Source organism: Aulostomus chinensis, chromosome 21 (genome assembly GCF_037954235.1).
Source record: "Aulostomus chinensis isolate RoL2024-O1b breed Wild chromosome 21, RoL_Achi_v1.0, whole genome shotgun sequence".
NCBI lineage: Eukaryota > Metazoa > Chordata > Actinopteri > Syngnathiformes > Aulostomidae > Aulostomus > Aulostomus chinensis.
The window spans coordinates 11,360,576-11,379,598 of record NC_141340.1 but is presented as its reverse complement, the minus strand read 5'-3'; the positions used below and the strand labels follow the sequence as shown (position 1 = coordinate 11,379,598).

The 19,023-nt window shown below is 40.0% G+C and overlaps 1 protein-coding gene across 1 annotated transcript; it reads right to left on the bottom strand.

Annotated features, from left to right (window-relative positions):
* Positions 1-1,191: 1,191 nt before the first annotated feature.
* cpa6 (carboxypeptidase A6) lies at positions 1,192-14,964 on the bottom strand. Its single transcript, XM_086191317.1, has 11 exons — positions 14,534-14,964; positions 12,591-12,666; positions 8,427-8,551; positions 6,036-6,150; positions 5,446-5,547; positions 5,258-5,362; positions 3,659-3,769; positions 2,822-2,912; positions 2,483-2,685; positions 2,222-2,306; positions 1,192-1,530 (listed from the first exon to the last, which is right to left on the bottom strand). Exons 1-11 carry the CDS (start codon positions 14,647-14,649, stop codon positions 1,316-1,318), a joined length of 1,344 nt encoding a protein of 447 aa, XP_086047443.1. The 5' UTR covers positions 14,650-14,964; the 3' UTR covers positions 1,192-1,315.
* Between the last annotated feature and the right edge of the window lie 4,059 nt (positions 14,965-19,023).

The window sequence follows — 19,023 nt, the reverse complement described above, 5'->3', positions numbered from 1 at the left end:
TATAATATTTTTTTAAAAATGCCTACAAATTTATCATAATGGTGAACTGATGCTCAGCAATATGTACATAAATAAGTCCTGAAGCACGACTTAAGCTTATGAACCATTTCTTAATGATCTTTGTGACCCTTACTGTAGTGGGGAACATGTATCCCTTAAGTAACCCTCCATCCTCACCTCCACCAGTTTGTACTTCCATCATTGCTGATACCCCAAAGCTAACACGAACACCATAGTAGATTATTACAAGACACATTTGCTGTTAATAGTTCAGTAAGTATTACTAATGGTTAACTAAGTATTATGTCACCATTATTAAAGTGCCCCTATTTTAAAGCAGTTCATAGCAGCTTCTTACGCTTTCACTTCACACTGTCTTGCATCATTTCCACCATTTCCGACTTTATAAAGAAGAGCAGAGCGATAGAATTCGAGACAGGAAAACATTACCAGTGCCCGATACGTAAAATAGACACTAATTATCATTTTCCCATGCATTTCCTCATAAAAAATGTTAATGTTCATCAAGATAAAAGTCGTCAGAATATAATAGTATGTTACCAAGACCTAAATAAATATAGGTAATAGCCCACACATAATAAAATGACATATAAGAATCTAAACATATGCATTGGTGTGTTATAACAACATTTATTCACGTTAACCACGACTCATATCAAAATCACTATTTAAAATATGAAGCATATAGACTGTCAAAAGTAAACATTTCTGACACTGTCGTTGATACCTGAGTAATGACACAGTAAAATTATTGCTTTCCTAATGAACCAAATGAAAGAGGAAAAACACATTTGACAAAAAATATCAACCCCTAAATGTTCAAGTGAGAGCTTATCATATACGCCAACAATGTTGCAGTAATAAAGGCATTAATATAGCGACATTACAGTCTCAGGATCTAAGACGGCACTTTGTAAAGTAGTCAAAAACTAAAGTAGAGAGCAGTTAACCATAAAGACTGAACAATCATATTATAAAACATCTTTGGAGGACATGAAAATCGTTCATCAAGTGCTGTTGTACCGTGACAAGTGCTTAAATGACCGCCACTTCCTGTAAAAAAAAAAAAAAAAAAAAAATAAGTCATTATTTTTGTGTTTTTCTTGAACAAACATTTTTGGGTGGGGCAGCGAGATGTAGATAACATACTGAAGAGTTCTCAGTCATGCAAGAAACCTCAGGAAAGAAGGGGGGGGGGGATGTGCTTTTCTGACCCTTTTCACCTGATAACATCTCAGAGGGATAAGAGGTGCCATGATAAGTGAGGGTGGAGCGTCTGAGATCGACAGTGCATTCATATATATGGAAATCTGTCAGTGTCCGTCTCACACTTCTTCAGCAGACCAGACGCGATGGCCTTCACCGCCCTCATGGTCTCAGTGCAGGTGGGGTTGATCAGGGATTCAGGCAGGAGGAAACCAAAGTATCCTGTATCCCTCAACTCAAATGCAAACGCATATGGGATCCCGTTCCTGTAGGCCCAGTCGATAGAACTGCCTGAGCTAACATCTGCTGGAAAAAAAACCCAGAAGGGTATAAAAACATTAGAATAGTATTTTCTTAAACAAGCAATTGAAAATGTAAGCCAGTACTACTTTTGTATCCACGCCGTGAGCAACAGTTTGCCATTTAAAAAAAAAAGATTATCACTGCGATCAAAGACACATTTTATTGCAAGTAAATGACCACTGTTCTTCAATAAAATTGTTGCTATGATTTCAAAAGTTTTGTTTTGTTTCTTTGACAAAAAAAAAAGCGGTAATAAAAAAAAAAAAACGAATCGCGAAAAATTTGTTGTTTTTCGAAAATAACTTTTGGATATGCAGACAGAACTTTTTGGATTCAAAACCAAACTTTTGATTGGATTTGAAAACAAAATCTGTGGATATGAAAAAAAAAAAGTTTTAATAGACATCTAATCACAAACTTATCTTAACTGCAGTTAAACATCTTTTTGATTGCAGCGTTCATATTTTTACCTCCATATCTATTTTTTTCATCGCAAACTACTGTGTTTGATTTCACCACAAGGATAACAAAGTACCTGTATAGTACCAATACGTTTACATTTAGCACCAGAGCAACACTCTAAAATAAGAAGCGTAGGTGGGTAAAATTACAACAGGTTTATGTAACAAACGGGGTGTTTTTGTGTCTTAGAATACTGCAAAAACCAGAGAAAAAGAAGACCAGTACTCACAGAGGGTGGTGGAAGCAGGTCCATATCGGTACCTGACTCCGTAAGCAGAGTACAGGGCTGTGACTGCGTTATGAGCTGCTGACTCCTGCAGGGCAAAAAAAGGTCAACTAACCAGTGATCTGGAACATTCCTCACAGTCGGATCTGTTCTAAAACTGTACCAGTTAAATAACTCCAACCCGCGATCCTTAACAAACCTTAAATGCCAAACTAATCAAAACGTTATTCGAGAGTATTTTTTTGAACTAACTGGGAATCTTACCACGCAGTTGAAGTTGGGGATAGTGGCGTACTTGTAGGAGTATGGATACAGCAGCATTTGAGCGTACGCGTGGATGGAAATGTAGGCTTTGACGCGCTTCTTGTGCTTCCGCAGGAACTTGGCGACGGCTTTGACTTCGGGTTCCGACTCAGGGAAGGGGCCGCAGTAGGTGTCATCACAGGGATGAGAGGAGGCACCTTCCTCTGCGGAGGTGAAAAAACACTCGTTTGTTATGTAGTTGATAAAGGTGCAGCAAACCCCTCCTTCTTCTGCTCACCAGTAGCCATCACGTGTGTCTGTGAATGTAAATCCATTCGTGTCCAGCATCATCAAACTCACCACACCATTTCACTTTCCAGTTTCTATTAGCGTCCACTCCTCTACAATGGAACTTGTGGTTCTTGGATCTTGTTTTCCTCCAAAATCGATCCTGTAAAAAAAAGAAAAAGAAAAAAAGTCTTTTTGTCCACTGACACTCACACACAACTCCAAAAGAACCCATCAGTACTCGCACAGCTCAAGCGGGTCTATTAATAATAAGAAGAGGAATAAAGACAATAGTTGAGTATTTTTCGCAGGACGCAATTAGTGTGAAATACAAATTGCGGTAAGGGCTGCATAATGACAAAAAACACATTATTGTCTCTGCTATTGAGTCTTTCAATTACAGTACAACGTCAGACACACATACATACACAACTCCCACAATGATCTCTTGATAATACTCAGAATCTGTGGGCATGGTTCCAATTATTCTGACTACTTATACCGGCAGAAAATAAAACGTAAAATGTCTGGGCTTTGCACAGAATCTGAAAACCTAATAAACCTGAAAACGTTCTAAAAACGCCTCTGCAAAATCAGATGAAACAAAAAACAGGAGGCATGAATATAAACAGATAACTGAAATTTAAGTGAATAACTTACTAATTGAAATAAATAAATGGCTATACTGCAGTATAAAAATAAATTTATGAAAAGTATAAAGCACACAAATTAAAAAGGACATACAGGAAGACAGTTAATCTGGGATCGCTCACAGGTCCAACTCTTGCACATACTTGGAAAAAAAAAAAAAGAGTCCCATAGTTTTATTCTTATGATGAAAAAAAAGTAACTTGTGCAGTCTGATACATAGAGTCTTCCTCCTAAAGTGTGTCGGGACAGCATGAGTACCGTGGTCCAGCTGAAGTGGTATCCATCCACATTGAAGACAGGCATGATGTAGAAGTTGAGCTGGTTGAGGAGTCGTCTCATCACGGAGTCGTGCTGGTATGAATTCAGGGCCTGGATTGGGTTACACAACGGAAGAATCAGTGCCGGCCCCCGAGATAAACGAAGTACGCGGTATTTTTGGGGCCACAAGCACAACGAAGGTGCTGCATGATCAGGATGGAAGATGGAAAAAACACCCATTATTAAAAGTCTCTGACTGACTTAATCTGGTCAGCATCGTTTGTGACGTTAGTAGTTATACTTGGTGTGTTTTGCGGCCACAGACAAAATCTTTTTTAAGGGCCTCTGAGAATCTAGAGTTGGCCCCTGTGAGTCATGATGATTTAAATTCTCCTGCTAATTATTTGATAATAAAGTCACATGTCAATTACACCATCATGATGCTATGATTTTATAATTCTGTGCATTAATCCGTGTGAAATACATTCATGTAAACATATCTAATTTCGATTTAAATTTTTTTAATATTGTTTTTAACATTGTGTCTTCATGCAGCTCCCCTTTCCTCTTTTCTGTTCTATTCTATGCTCACCATTACAGCCAGCTAATACCACAGATGAGTACGACAGGGAGGTAATGTGGGCACTGGGGTAATACTGCTAAAAGCTGCTTTAATCAGAGTTAGGCCAAGGTCAACGTGTCTTTCGTCTAGAATGACACGCTGGCCTCTAGTGGCCAAACGTAGTTACTACAACAAGATGGATACAATTAAAGCAAGGGTTCTTCCTCGCTCTCTTCATATTTTCTTTGTCAGTCTGTTTCTGATTTCCTGCCGCTGTGTTGTCCCTGATCCCAATTGCACTTCCATGTCATGACCTACTGTGAAATAATCCTGTTTTGTATCTGTAATCAAAACTACTTGCCTGGATTCCTACGAAGCACTACAGAACATAGTTTTCGGAGTGATACGACCCCAAGAAAAGCACGATGGTTACAAAAAAAGGAGCATGTGCTTCTTTTTAGTACCACATGATGAAACACTTACCTCATTTGATGGAAGATGATTCTTTAAAGATTTACAAAGCTCCTGACAGATGAAGCAAGGTTATTTGGAACAGCTTTGATAATGCTCTACATTGATAATCACATGTTTCGCTTTATATTTATGAACTTTCTTGCACTGTGTTGCAGAATCCCACTCATCTGGCTTTTCAAACTGATCCATTAAATGTTCTTGCATTTAATGCGCGGCTCTGGTCTGGTACCGTTTTCACTTCAGAGACTACTTTAAGTTGTAATGGAACTTTTGTAAATGTCTGAACAATAAAGGGTTTTCTTAAGTATTTGCATAAGTGTGCATGGCAAGTGAACAGATGTTTAGGTTTAGCTGAAGAACCAAAATTTCACATCACACACACACACACACACACACACACACACGCACACACACACGCACACACACACACACACTCATAAAGCTCAGCTACAGGCTCTAGTTTAGAAATGTGTTCCTTGTTAGTCACTATTGAGACATGCCTTCATACAAACAATGCATAAAGTTCAAATAAAGTTTTTATATTTTGAATTTGCATAAACTACCTCTTTGACAAACCACTGACAGAAGGCAGGTCCTATCCACTCTCTAGCATGAACGCCACAGTCGATCCAGACAGCTTTCTTCTGAGGACGACTTCTCTTTCCTAGCTGACAGGAGACAAACAGTTTTAAGCTAATACTGCGCATGCACACGTGTTTGAATTTGCATGATCTCCTGCGTTTCCTCTTACCTGAAGGACGTAAAGCTGCCGACCCTCATATGATTTCCCAATGGAAAACATGTCAACCAGGTCCGAGTGGCTTCGGTTCATCTGAAACATCCAGCTCTGGATCTAATTGAACGATAGGTGAATTAAAATATGGGTAAAAATTAAATTAGAAAAATGAAAACATCCGAGTGTACCTATTTGCGTGCTTGCATCGTGTGTGTGTTTTACAGCAACAGAGAAGTCCACAGTAATAAAGACTTGTCAAGATCTGCGTGAGGAATGCAAGCAGCTGCTTCGTAGATTCACGACCAGGAAACACCTGATCGACTTGGGAAAACAAACAGTTTTGAAGTGTGTGTATTTAAGTGTGTGTCAGAGTGTAATCAGTATCAGGGTTGCGGGAGAGAGACCCACAGAATGGGCTAAATGGGAGTTTACAAGAGGATGTTGTTTTAACTTTGTACATCCATGGGAAAAAGTGTGTGTGTGTGTGTGTGTGTGTGTGTGTGTGTGTGTGTGTGTGTGTGTGTGTGTGAGAGAGAGAGAGAGACAGAGAAAGAGAGAGAGAGAGAGAAAGAGAGAGAGAAAGAGAGGTAAGGCGGTAGATCTACCTCTTCTAGCGAGTGGTAGACCTCGTAGTCATACTGAGTCTCTGACCTCCGCTTACGAGAGGAGCGATATCCCGTCTGCTTTTCAATTTCCTTCTGCAGATTGTAGATAAAGACCCTGGAAGGTAGAGACGGAGTCAGACATAGTTACCAACCACTGTCAGACTCTTAGACGTTCCCACATCATTTCAGCGAGGATTGTGCTCAATGTTCAAAATGGTTTGAACGCAGGAGTACAAGTCTTCATAAAGAGATTTGGTGGTTATAGTTGATGGCATTACCGTTGAATAATTACTTGACGCAACGACAGCCTGTAAGTGGTTGCAAGGCGACTGGCCAAATGAAATACAACAATAAACAGTGACATGAATGACAAACCAACCTATGTTTGGCATTTTAAGCAGGGGACGAGGAGTATGCGGTGTTTAGTAGAATTGTTTTCAACCTGTAAAAATACAGAATGGCGAGATTGTTATGACCTAATCACTAAATAACATAGTGATAGTAGATCTATGTGTTTTTCAGAAATTATTCCAGGACATAATTCAAAGACTAGAGGCCAGATTCAGCTACCAACAGGAGCCAGAACCACCACACCGCAGTTGCAGTTATGAGTACATGCCAGGGGTTTATATATCTGTCAGACATACAATTGAGCAAGATGCATCCATGATAATTGGGTGTTTTGGATCAAAATATAGCTCAAGGGTGAAGCTCGGTGTTGTTTGTCCCATAGTAAACATGTTGGCTGGTGTGTGTGATCCCATCGTAAGAGGGTCTCTAGTCCAATGATGTTTCCAAAACTCAAAAAATAAGAAGTCAACACTTTTCTAGTTGGTCCTGTGGCTGCTTTATAATCACTGAGTATGATTTCTTCTGCCCTGGCAACTCCTGAAATGATCTTTTTGGTTTATTAACAAACAAAAAAGCAATTGCCAGCTGCTTGGGTGCTCTTCAGTTTGAGGATCCTGCTGGTTTAAAGGTATTAAAAAGATGTGAGGCACTAAAGAGGGGTTAGACGTTTAAAAAGCCCTTTGTGGCACACAAAAAAAAAGGCTTCATTGAAAACTACTGAACTTTCTAGGAAAATAAATAAATGATACAATTTTTCAGTTTTCAGTTCAGTGGTTACTACAGCAACGTATGTGTTAATGTTTCTCTATTATAACGAATAATCACATGAGCAAATGTAAATACCATCAAAACTAGCTTTCATGTTGTCCTTGAGTCAAATTGGACCCGTTTCAACTTTTGAGTAAAAAAAAAGAGGTATAGTTTCATGTAAATAAGGTCTTTTGACCCTAAATTCCAAAAAGTAATATGAAACATGTGAGTTGGAAAGAAGTTTGCTAGAAGGGCGTAACGCAGAATTTGGTGATGATATGTCATTTACACCTTGTAAACAATCAAACCAGATGGGGGAGTTTTTGATCCAGCATGACAATAAGTGTGCAGCTGACATGAAGGCAACTCTAAGGTTGACCATATTTGGAGCTTCCAAACATATTGGACCCGGCGGGGGGGAAGGAAAAAAAAAATCTGTATCACAAGTTAAATAAAAACCCTTAAAAAAAGGCACAACTAGCATTGCTTCCCAGCCAATGGGATATTTTAACCCTGCAAGCTGTTGTTTTAAAGCACGATACTCAACAAAACATGACTACATGGCAAATGTAACCTAAGACCTCCAGTGAAATGTCAGTCATGAGAGTGCTCTCCTTCACTTCTTTTTGAACATCCCAACTATTTCACACCCACTTGTACATCTGCTGTCTGTCATTAAAAAGTGGCCCAAACCATAATTATCACCTCTATTGTCTCTTCATATAATCCTCTCTCATGTTTGAGTGGTTGCTATGATTCTTCACCTCTCATTCCAAACCCCCAAAAACACATGATGTGAAGTATTTTCAGCCAGACCACCTAACCACCTACTAAAGACTGTCCCATGCAGCGTTTGAAATCTCCTTGTCCAATCAAAGGACAGTTGAAAAGTCTCCCTCTCAGATCTACCATCCATCCCCCACGACAGTTCTTTCTATCTGCAGCTGCTTTGATAAAACTCCATCATTTCAGTGTTCATTTTGATGAGGGGTCGGGTACAGAGATGAAAGGGGAGCTGTTTGGTGATAGGGCTCTGATGTGCTCTGTGTGTGTGCGTGTGTGCGCACGCGTGTGTGTGTGTGTGTGTGTGCGTGCCTGCGTGTGTGCGTGTCTCAGGTCTTTTGCATGCAAACGATCGCCGCCTCTCCATGTGCAAATCATATATTCTGCCAGAGGAAGTCTGGGTAATTGTACTGCCGTTTGGATGACAGATGTGGGGCTTTGAAACTCTGCTAGCAGGATTAACAAAGCATGCATGAGTAGTAGATTTCTGCATCTTTGCAGTCTCACCGATAATTGATACTTTCCCGCTTCAAGTTGGAACGTAGGCCTCGTGTGTCGTTACGTTTCACGTGTACGTCCACGGTGGCGTTGTGAGATATGAGAGAAGCACTGTTGGGCTGCCACAAGTCCACCTGGGAGGACACAGTAGAGGTTTTAAAACAAGGACGACACAAATACAATCCCCTTTACTGAAGTCACAACAGCAATGCTGCAAAATTTTTTTCAATTTGCAACAACAAAAATATTCTTGTGGTTTTTTTGGACTAATTTTTGTTCTGATTCACCAAAAGACATGCAGCAGGTCCCCCCTGTTTTTCATTTATTATGGTGTCTTAACGGATACGGTATGTATTTAATGTTATTTTTATTCAAATTCATTCAACTAGTTCAAAGTTGCGAGGTGGCGCTACAAAAGTATATCAATATAAATGTGAGAGGTATATACATATTTGTACTTTTTTCTCGCAGGAAACTACTTGTACTAGCTACTTGTAATTTTTCTCACATTTATTTCTGATGTAGCATGAAGCAGACGCAGTGCTATCCAGTGACAAGAAAAGCCTTGTATTGTTTTCATAATCCAAATTTATGGTTTCTGAAACTTTGACTCTTACTTAAATTAAATATTTTTCACACCATAGCACATTAACATAATGGATAATTGAATCTTGGCAATATTATGTTCAACCTTGAGCATATTTTTAGGAAATTAAATTTGAATATATCACATGAAAAAAATGACAATATATATCACGATTGATTAAAAAATGTTTGAAATGAACAAACAAACAGCTTCAACCACACAGAGAAATATTAAAGATGTAGCATATCAATCCATCACACACTAATTACAGACTTCAGAATGATAGATTACATGCGCAGGTCTGACTCAGAGGGATTTTTTTCTAAGGTTATCTGGTGTATTACGTTGCCTAGTTACATAGACTTAAAAGAGATGGAGCAGCCCAGCTGTTTCTCTCAACTTCATGCCAAAGTATAACTCAATACCAGTGGTCTCTTTTTCCCATATTTGTATGTGGGTAACAACTGCTTGGTTTGGTAAGAGATTAAGTCATGGGAATCACAACGATGCTACTATGTTCATTTTAATCCAGAGTCCGCAGATCCCTTGTGTGTTGTTTGGTCTCATATTAGCAACAAAATCCAGTCCGTCATCCCCTGCTATCAGGGTCGAGATAGCCGCGGCTGCTAGCTGAACCAAGCAGGCAGTGGGCCAAACATGCCAGCCGACCAAATAAACACAGACACCATGTGGTAGCGCTGATAAAATATCAGACGGGGGCTGAGCGAATATCTTTAGGGAATAGGAAGCTCTGATGAGCCGCACAGTAGTCAGTGTCCAGGGAATACAGAGTCTGTTGGTGCAAACATGTGCAGGTTCTCAGCTGGTTTTCATTTGTAGCGTGGGGGCAGAGACATGAAGGCTGGCACACACGCTTGTTAATGTGTCAATTGGTTTAATGGTTTACAGAATGCATACCAGATTAATTCAAGTGTACGTTGAGCTGGAGGGAGGGAGAAACATTGCTGCTGCCATTCAGTACAAACCACTGCATCTCATTTATTCCATTTCCAAAAACTTGAGAGCCCGAAATGTTTCAACACTGATCCTTTGTTAGACAAACAAATCCAAAACACATACGGCTAAAAGGCACTTTAACATACAGGATTAGATAAGACGTCCCCTCGGAAAAGGGTTAAACTTTTATAGCTGTATTTATGAGCTTTAAAGAAGAATTCCGTTTCTGCTTTATTAATCTTTTATGTGCTGTTTGTTTTGCGGTCTTTTCTTTGTTTGTGCTGTTTCGTTTGATGTAATAAGAATAGAACGAGAACACTAAAGTTATTGTTCAATCTTAGCCGCTGGATTTCCTTCAGCAGATGAGGTCGAGTGTTTATATGTCAGTTAATAGAGGAGAGGTCCTCCAAAATAAAGCAGTTGTTAGTTTAACTGCTATGATTAAGAGGCTACACGTGTTTTGAGGCCTATTTGAGGACATCCGCTCACCCGCCACCCCCACCAAGGAAATTGTAGCGAAAAATGTGACTCTTTTTTAAACTTTTATCGCTCAATACAGCAGTAATTTTTGACTGTTTTGTTACCTTTTAAAAGAGGCCAAAACCAGTTGTGTGCTATAGATATTTCACTTGTTACAAGGAAATCACTTTTTCCCACCAGAATTAAGTCAGTTTTATAGGTTGGTTTTTTTTGGGGGGGGATTTTAGATCATCTTTTTGCAGTCTAGATGAAATGAGATACTTTGAACGGCATGCCTCATAATTTCACTCAACATTTCTCTGATTCATTGATTAAGGCCAGGGTTTTGGTCTGCTGAGAGTTGTGACTGCTCCTTTCTGTCCTACAGAGGATCTTCACTGCAGTGACGAGTGTAAAACAAGAAAGTAAACACTTTAAATAATCAGTCAGCTTTAATACATACCAAAAGAAGATGAAAATACAACTTGAAATCCTTTTTTAAAATGTGAGGTTTTTTTGTTTTGTTTTTTGAGGCTTATGGGCCAGATTCTTGATTCAATCACAACAGTGCACCTCATCCCTCGTCTGAAGCTGAAAACTGTGCAGGGCACTTTGACTGGATGCATAGCAGTGTGGCTAAGCTAATGAAAACAGACGTACACAGCTGTCCAAACACTAACGGACACTGCCTGGGATGGCTCAAGAGCACCAGGTCCAAATGACCAGGAGCTTTGCTCCTGGCCAGTCGGACCATTTAGTGAGCCACTTCTTCTGTCCTGACTCTCCACAGACGTGCTGGTCTGGGGAACACATCAAAAACACCTTCCCCCAGATGCCTGATGGGTACTTGATGAGAAATCAGGCAGTAGAAATACAACAAATATACAACGTAAGCACTAAACTGATCAGACAGCAGCGGAGTCATAGTTACATTTCATTTTTAAAACCTGGAAAAAATGACTCCAATTTTTGCTGTTTACCGTAATTACATTTTCGGTTGGATTTATTTAGCACATCTCCAAACTGAAACAGTCTGGACATGAACCACTCTTTTTTCAAATCATCTAAATTGATTTAACTTTGACCAGAGTAACCGTTTACAATCGTAGATTATAGTTTCTTTCCTGCCAAACATCCCAGAGAATAGTAATGAAATAGCAAACCATGTGTGAGACAGAAATAAAACAGGCGGTGACGTGAACCTGATCTCATCAAACACTGCTAAAAGGGTCTCGTGTTGAAATATTAGGACATTAATAGAGGTTTTCTGATTTATTTGAAGACATAAATGCCTCAGCGCTCTCGCGATGCTCACATGAAGAACATAATGAATCATTTAAGTTTGTCCACACACTCCAAAACTACAGAAAATTCCACTGGGGTTTAACACTGTTTATTACTTTGTCCTATGAGTTTAAATATTTGATGCTGATTAGAAGTCTTCGGGTTATTTGACATGTTGCAAAAAATGCGACTTTTGCATCATATGAAAAGGAATTCTGTACAAAAATAGGCATGTAAAATATAGGAAGAAATAAAATGCAATCAAAGGAGATGTTTCTGATCCTTTCTATCTGGTACGAATATTTCATCCTGAATGTAAATCCCTAGATCAGATAGTATAGAGGCTATTTGAGAAAAAAAAAAAGATCATTTTGTTATCAATGAAATGCATTTTATGATATAAAATATTCAAATGAAATCTAAGAGGCAATAAAATGCTACAAAAAAGAATTCTGTCGAACACTAATATCTGGTGATGAATCGGAGTACCTGCTTGTGGCTTACTCCCAAATAAATATGGGGTGAAAAAAGGAAAAGTCTTGGTTGTTTCATGCACTCCAGGAGATCCAAAGATTCACCCACAGCGAGTGTCCTATCACCAGTGTCTCGACCGCAACGGATGACAACACCCGACTGCTCTGTGTCTGTTTTGCGCGTCACTGTCACTTCACCTTCTTTATCACCATCAGCGCGACACCTCCATCTGTCTGCTGTTCAAGTGTCAAATCAAAACTCCTGTGGGACTACAGGCTGCCGTCATCGTAACAAAATATACAAAATATCCAATTTTACGAAATAAGAAAACACTGATTTTGGATCAGTCAAACCGATGTATGTCCAAAAAAAAATGTGTGTGAACTGATAAACAAACAAAAAGAAGTACCAACCTTCATTTTTCCCAGAATATTCCTGAGTACACGAACCTCCTCTTCGTTACTTGGAGTTATCCTGAAAACTTGATCACTGAAAACAACAACAGAAGTGTCCTGTTACCGCTGCCATCAACGTGCCCCGGAGGCTGAAATTCACAGTAACGCAGCTCAGATACATTTTCTCTAAAAAAAAAAAAAACCAACAACCTTGATTTCTAAAACATCTGGACCACGAAGCCACAGGTAATATAAGCTCCTCTTGTGCCGATTGAGGGTGACTCGTATTTTAGCAGAAGTTAGAAGTGGGTGGCTCCTCCTATAGATGACATGGTCATATGAGCCGTTTGAGGCCTCATTATGAGATTAGATTCCATCGTTTCCACGTCTGCAGGTACAGCATTGAGGTGACAGCTGGTTTACGTTTTCATAAATCCATCATACGCTGCTGTCGGTGAAGGGAAAACACTTGTTTCTATGGCAAAGATTTGCAGAAATATATAACTTTTCAAATATCATCACTCAAGTACAGGCTCATAAACTGTTTTATTGTCTTTCGAACTATTAAATCAACTTGTTTTATACTGTGGGACTTCAAACGCTGCTCGAGTGCAACACTGAAATATGATCTTTTTTAAATAACTTATGCAAAAGATACAGAGCTGTGAGACATGAAGAAGAAAAACAAATAACCATTTTAAGAAGTTTACATTGGCAGGGTTTCTTTAAAACTATCGATTTTTTGTTCCACTGCAGAGCTCCGTAACTTCACGCAGCATTAAATAATGAAATTAAACTTATTGTCAGATTAAAAGAAATGAGCAAATAAAAAAATAATCATCACGCATCGACATCCTGTTTCATTCTGCAGATCCCTCGCAATATTTTGACTCTTTATTGTTAAGGGTTTTTTTTTTTTGCGGGGTTCTTATCAAATGTTCTCCCACTCTTAAAAAAATGTTGAAAATCCTTTAACGTCACACAGGAAGTTGGGTCTTCTGAGGTTTGAGAAACCCCCCAAAAAAAGAAAAGAAAAGAAAAGGGGTGAGCACCTTGTTGACCCTGAAATAGGACATAGGATAAAGAAATATGTTCATATACTCAATCATACCTCATCAATGTCAGTATTTGTTAATAACCCCCCCCCCCCCACACACACACACACACACACACAAACATGCACACAACTCTCCTAGTGGCAAAACAGAACTATTTCTTCGTCCTTTAATGATCTCAGAGACTGTTCTTCTTACAGCGCTTCCTCAATGGTGGGCTTTCACTTTGCATCCTCCTGCTGCAGAGCTCAAAAACCAAGAAGCTCGCAGTCGGGAGAGTTTAAAATCAAAGCATCTCCCCTCCCTTTAGTGGATATGCTTTGGATGACCACCAGCCTCCTCAACCACCCAAGTTTGTATCTTTACATTTTGGAGGGGATCCGAACTGTAAGCTAATTGAGACGGACAAGAGGTGTCGGTGTAGTTTAAGCCCTCAGCGACCAAATGCTCTCTTTAAAAACACACCAGTCATGCAGTCTGTATGTTTAGGCAGATTGCTGGATGTGTGCAGCTCCAGATGGTCCAGGTGGAGGTGTCTGTTTGTCCAAATGTTCCTCTCATTTTACAGCCAGACTGCCTGTAACTAGTGATGATGTTTATTTTTGTGTAGAAACTCCAGAGGTACTTGTGGTGGCATCTGTTGCTGTGAGCATCCCCCTGTGACACCAGTTCCAATCTGCTGCGCTTCATCACAACACGTACCTGCTTATCTACACGTCTGCAGGTTGAGAGTCAACAAAAGCCCATATTATGTCTCGCATAGATCCTTTCTTTGTTCATCCTCTAAACACAAGATAACTCGTCTTCTTCATCTCCTGAGAACCAGAGTTTTTCCTCGTCTGAATATATAAGAGGCCCCAGCATGAACAGTCTGAGCCCCAGAAATGAATGGGGGTCTTTACTCACCCTGCGTAGCGGTTGTTGTAGAGATAGGCACCGACGGGACATAGCACGTTACTGCAGATTATCACACACGCCAGTAAAACAGAGGCGCGGAATGCGCTCCGAGGGTCCGGTGCCATCCTTGGCCAGCGGATCAAAGTAAGAGGATACCGAGTTTAAAATCTTAACACAAACTTAGGGAGAGAAAAGTGAGTGGAAGCGCAAAAATGACTCGGCCCACTTCACTATCCACAATGGGGAAGTCACGTTGATGACGGTACAGTCCCGTGGAGGACTTCTGCTGTGACACTTGAGGTGCAGAAGGTGCGAAAGTCGGTCAACTGGTACAGGGGAAGCATTTACCACTTCTTTGAAGCTCTGAGAGGAATTGCTGCTCTTTAAAAAAAAAAAAAAATGAGGAGGACCTAAGTCACGTGACCCGGTAAGTGAACCCCCCCCTCACACACACACACACACACACACACACACACACACACACACACACACGGACACTCCTCAGGCAGTGAGTACATGTAGACAGAAATGAGTGTGGGAGACATGTCAAAGTATTTATTTTAAGTGATATAAAGTTCTCCTGGTACCCACATGAACTGTATCAAGTATTTCAACTTCGGAACAAATGGTAGTAAGAGTATCTAGTATAAGTATGAGTATTACTCTGTTAAAACCTTGCACTTATATCTAAAAGTATGCTCTTTTAGTTTCAGTTTAAAGTATTGAAACGTACAAGTTCTCTACACAAATGTCACTTGTACCAGTCATAATATTAGGCTATCATAACATTATTATCACTCATGCATGAATTCAAAATTAAAGTTCATAATGCTTTATTCTTTTTGTTGTGTTATAGCCAGTTTTAAAATGTTCTTATTGTGAAATTATTTAGTTTGATTCTTTTTTGTATACATTTTTTTTTGCATCATTAACTTTTTCAATAAAATCTGTGAAAATTCTGGGAGAAATGTTCACAATTGCTCCACGCACGCTTTTAAACCTCTAAATTAAAATCATAGTTGAGAAATTATCACTTTTTTTTTAAAAGGCAGCAAATCTACTATTTATGAGGCATAAAACTTACATGCTTTTAAAAAAAAAGTAACAACTTAGACTTACATGATGTTAAAAACTGCTTAATATTCTTTCATCGGATCCTGACTCGGTTAAACAACTTAAGATTGTTTCATTCATAAGAAAACTTAATATGTTATGAGTTCTCCAAACTTTCTCAGAAAATAAAGATATCAGGGGGAAAAGTTACAGTATTTCTCTCAGAAGTGGCTTGAGAAGAAACAGCTGAAAGTACATGTACATCAAATTTGTACTTGAATACGTAGTGGTTACATCGCCACATGCTTATTCTTCCAAGGTTAGGTCATCTTACACACCCACAATAGTGATTATTTTCCAGTATTCTTTCGTCATGAATCGGGTTTAATTCTTTAAGGTGTTGCGCAGTGCTCCATTCAACATCCTGTCGGTGCAATGCAACAAAAGAAACACAATTTTCCATTCTTAGACAAAGAAAAAGACATCCAGAGGATAATAAGGAGTGTTTAAACCCCCTGTGAGTACAGCACCAAGATGATAGGCAGCCCTGCAACTTGGCGCGGCTCCACCATAGGAATCCCTGTGTGGAGCTTTAGTGAGCGCCCTCTATTATTCCATGTTTTTCATGCCTCTGTTTGATCCTTTACTTATCACCCAACATGGTGATTAAATGTCTAAGTCAACCGCCGGCCTTTTGCCTTTGTGATTGCTTGGCGGCAGCACATTTTTCACATGCTTGTCTCCAGTGTCAACAGTGAGCCACCTGTTTTACACCCAATTACTGTACGACACACACACACACACACACAGACACACACAGACACACACACACGAGCACTACCCCCCCCCCCCCCCCATCCACCCCTCTATAAAAGAGAGACCAGGACCTGGGTATTACATTAAGGATGGGATAGGAATGCTTTTCTGACCTCATCCACTTGAGAACGTGAGAGGCTGAAGCTGAATAAGACATTCAGATAATGATATTTACAGAAGACAGGTGCTCCGATTCAGCACCTTCATGACTGGAGGCTGCGATTATAGCGGCTGATCTTCTGTTGCTATGGATTATTAATTTGTTTGTCCCAACAATCCTTCATTTTTCATTTTTCTAATCAGGATTTTCTGTCGGAGACACCACATCACATAAATGTGAATCCTAACGCTCCTATTTAGGATCATGGTGACATTTACAGCTCATGAAAGTTAATTAGGCGTGTTTTATCATCCCGATGCTTCATTACTTTTATGTTTAACTCTTTGACTTTAACCTGATAGCGTGTCTCAGAGGTTTGCTACAGAAAAGGTCATGCTATGTTTGTTTTGCTGTTTAAAAATTAGATTGAATTAGTATCACACCACCTAAATTCCAAATAAATCATTGAGGATTCGATCTTTTTCTGTAAATAAAACAAATATCTGCTGGAAATATGCCACCGTCATCATTTTTTCCATAACACGCCATCAAGGATTCATCAACACTGAGACAGAGAGTGAACACATCTTACATTTAATCGTCATAAAAATCCCCCTCTTCATCGGGAAACTTAGCCAGGTAGAAAGATGGGGGTTTAACCAACAAGGCTATTTTTCAAAAAAGTACATAAAACCAGAGACCGAAGTGTGTTTGAGTTCTCTAACAGCAGCACACAGAGGCATATTCATTAAATGCTTGTTTTTCAATCCATCTATATCATGTTCAGGGATTTGTGGGGAGGGAGAAACACTGGCACTGTTACACTGGCAGGCCATTGAAGCGTGACGCGCTGCACCCAGAGACGTAGGTTAAGGCTGCAGCCACTGTTGCTCTGGGAGTCCGTGTGGTGGACGCGGTGTTGTTTTTAACACACAGGAACGCAGACCTGGACGTGTGGCATTACTTGGAGCCACGGTCTGCGTGGAGGTGAAGGACTGAGCATCTTTTTAAAAGACAAATTTAATACTGAACCGTCGTAGGATGGCACCGAGGTCTGGTAAATCACCAGGTTGCTCTCTGCATCCTGCTGAAGGGTGTGAATGAGCTCTTTGATAGTCTGACGGGTGTGCTTGCACTGGTTGTGGTGGTGACAGAGGGGGAGGGGCAGGCCAGTCAAACTGTGAGGATAAGGGCAACTTTTTGTGATGTCTCATGGCCTGCGTAGGATCTGAAGGATCCCGGCTGACCATAGCAGGGCTATGAGGGCACTTATATGACCTTGTGACCCTGAAGGGAGAAGAAAAAGAAAAGAGCTTGGAAGTTTGAACAGGAAATATCATCACTCTCACTCTGAATGTAGAATCTAGAAACTAGAAATGCAAGAAATATCCGTAACTCAACAGCCAGTGATCTGATGGACGCGGAGCTCGGTGTGGTTCTGAGTTTGAGGTCTCCAATTGGAGGTGGTCTTGGGTCTGAGATGAGAGAACGGCTGGGATCAAAGTCAGGAAGGTTTTATGATGTCACACAGCATGGCCCCCTCCTCTCAAACAACAGGCATTTCACTCGTTTAGAGAGTGATTGTTTGATTTTTGTCATAACCATTTACATGTTTGTGTATTCATAACAGGTCATCAAGAGAATTTCCACTGAAACTCCTCCTAGTTACCGGACAAGACTGATGCTGTTCATCTTACATTTAATAAAAACCTGAGTGAAGAATGTACCAACTGAAGATGTAATACAACATCTCCCAACTTGATGAAACTGCCATCCATATGATGGAAAGTGTAAACTCTAAGTCATCTGGACTACCACCACTACTACTAAGAACTACAACACAGATATGAGTGAAGGAAGAAATATACAAGGTTTTAGTGGTATATCTAAATTATGTGGCTTGTTTTTTTTTTCAAGGGGTGGGGGTGGGGGTGGGGGGTTGTTTCATTTTGATAAAATCAAGCCATAGTAACAAGCCTCAGCCTCACAATGAAATAAATCTGAACAAAAACAATGACTCGTTTCAGTGCCACCTCTGCTATTTATCATGGAGCAGTCTAGGCTTTGGTGACCATAAACTCACGTTTTTAAAAAAAATGGGTTCTCATCTCGAATTCAGTGTAAGCAAGTAAAGTTATTTCCACTTTGCCAGGAGGGAAGTGTAACCTGTATCACGCTCTGCAGTGGAAATGCACACAGTTACAGCAGGATCTGTGTCAAAATCAACAGCGCTCTCTGGTGGCAGCAAATATAAAGTACAGCACCTCTCCTCAACATCTGGAAATTCATGCAGTACCAGATGTGACCACCAGAGTATAGTACTTGTCAAGAATTAAGAGCCTTGTCCTCATCTCACCTCACAAATCTGACACCAACCTGTAATTGAGACATAAAGCTGGTCGATGAAATAAAGACTCCCTGCGGTGCTGACAAATTAGGTTTGTCATCAGGTAAATTCATTTTCTCCTTTGGTGAGTAAATTCCACAGACAACTCTCCAGAATATGCACTGATGCAAAGAACCATAACAG

Excerpts from the sequence above, each read along its gene's own strand:
- cpa6 (XM_086191317.1), bottom strand. The coding sequence starts at position 14,649 with ATGGCACCGGACCCTCGGAGCGCATTCCGCGCCTCTGTTTTACTGGCG. Across the intron at positions 12,667-14,533 it reads TACAACAACCGCTACGCAGG|TGATCAAGTTTTCAGGATAA; the intron begins GTGAGTAAAGAC and ends TGTTGTTTTCAG. Across the intron at positions 1,531-2,221 it reads ACCTGCTTCCACCACCCTCT|ATGTTAGCTCAGGCAGTTCT; the intron begins GTGAGTACTGGT and ends TTTTTCCAGCAG.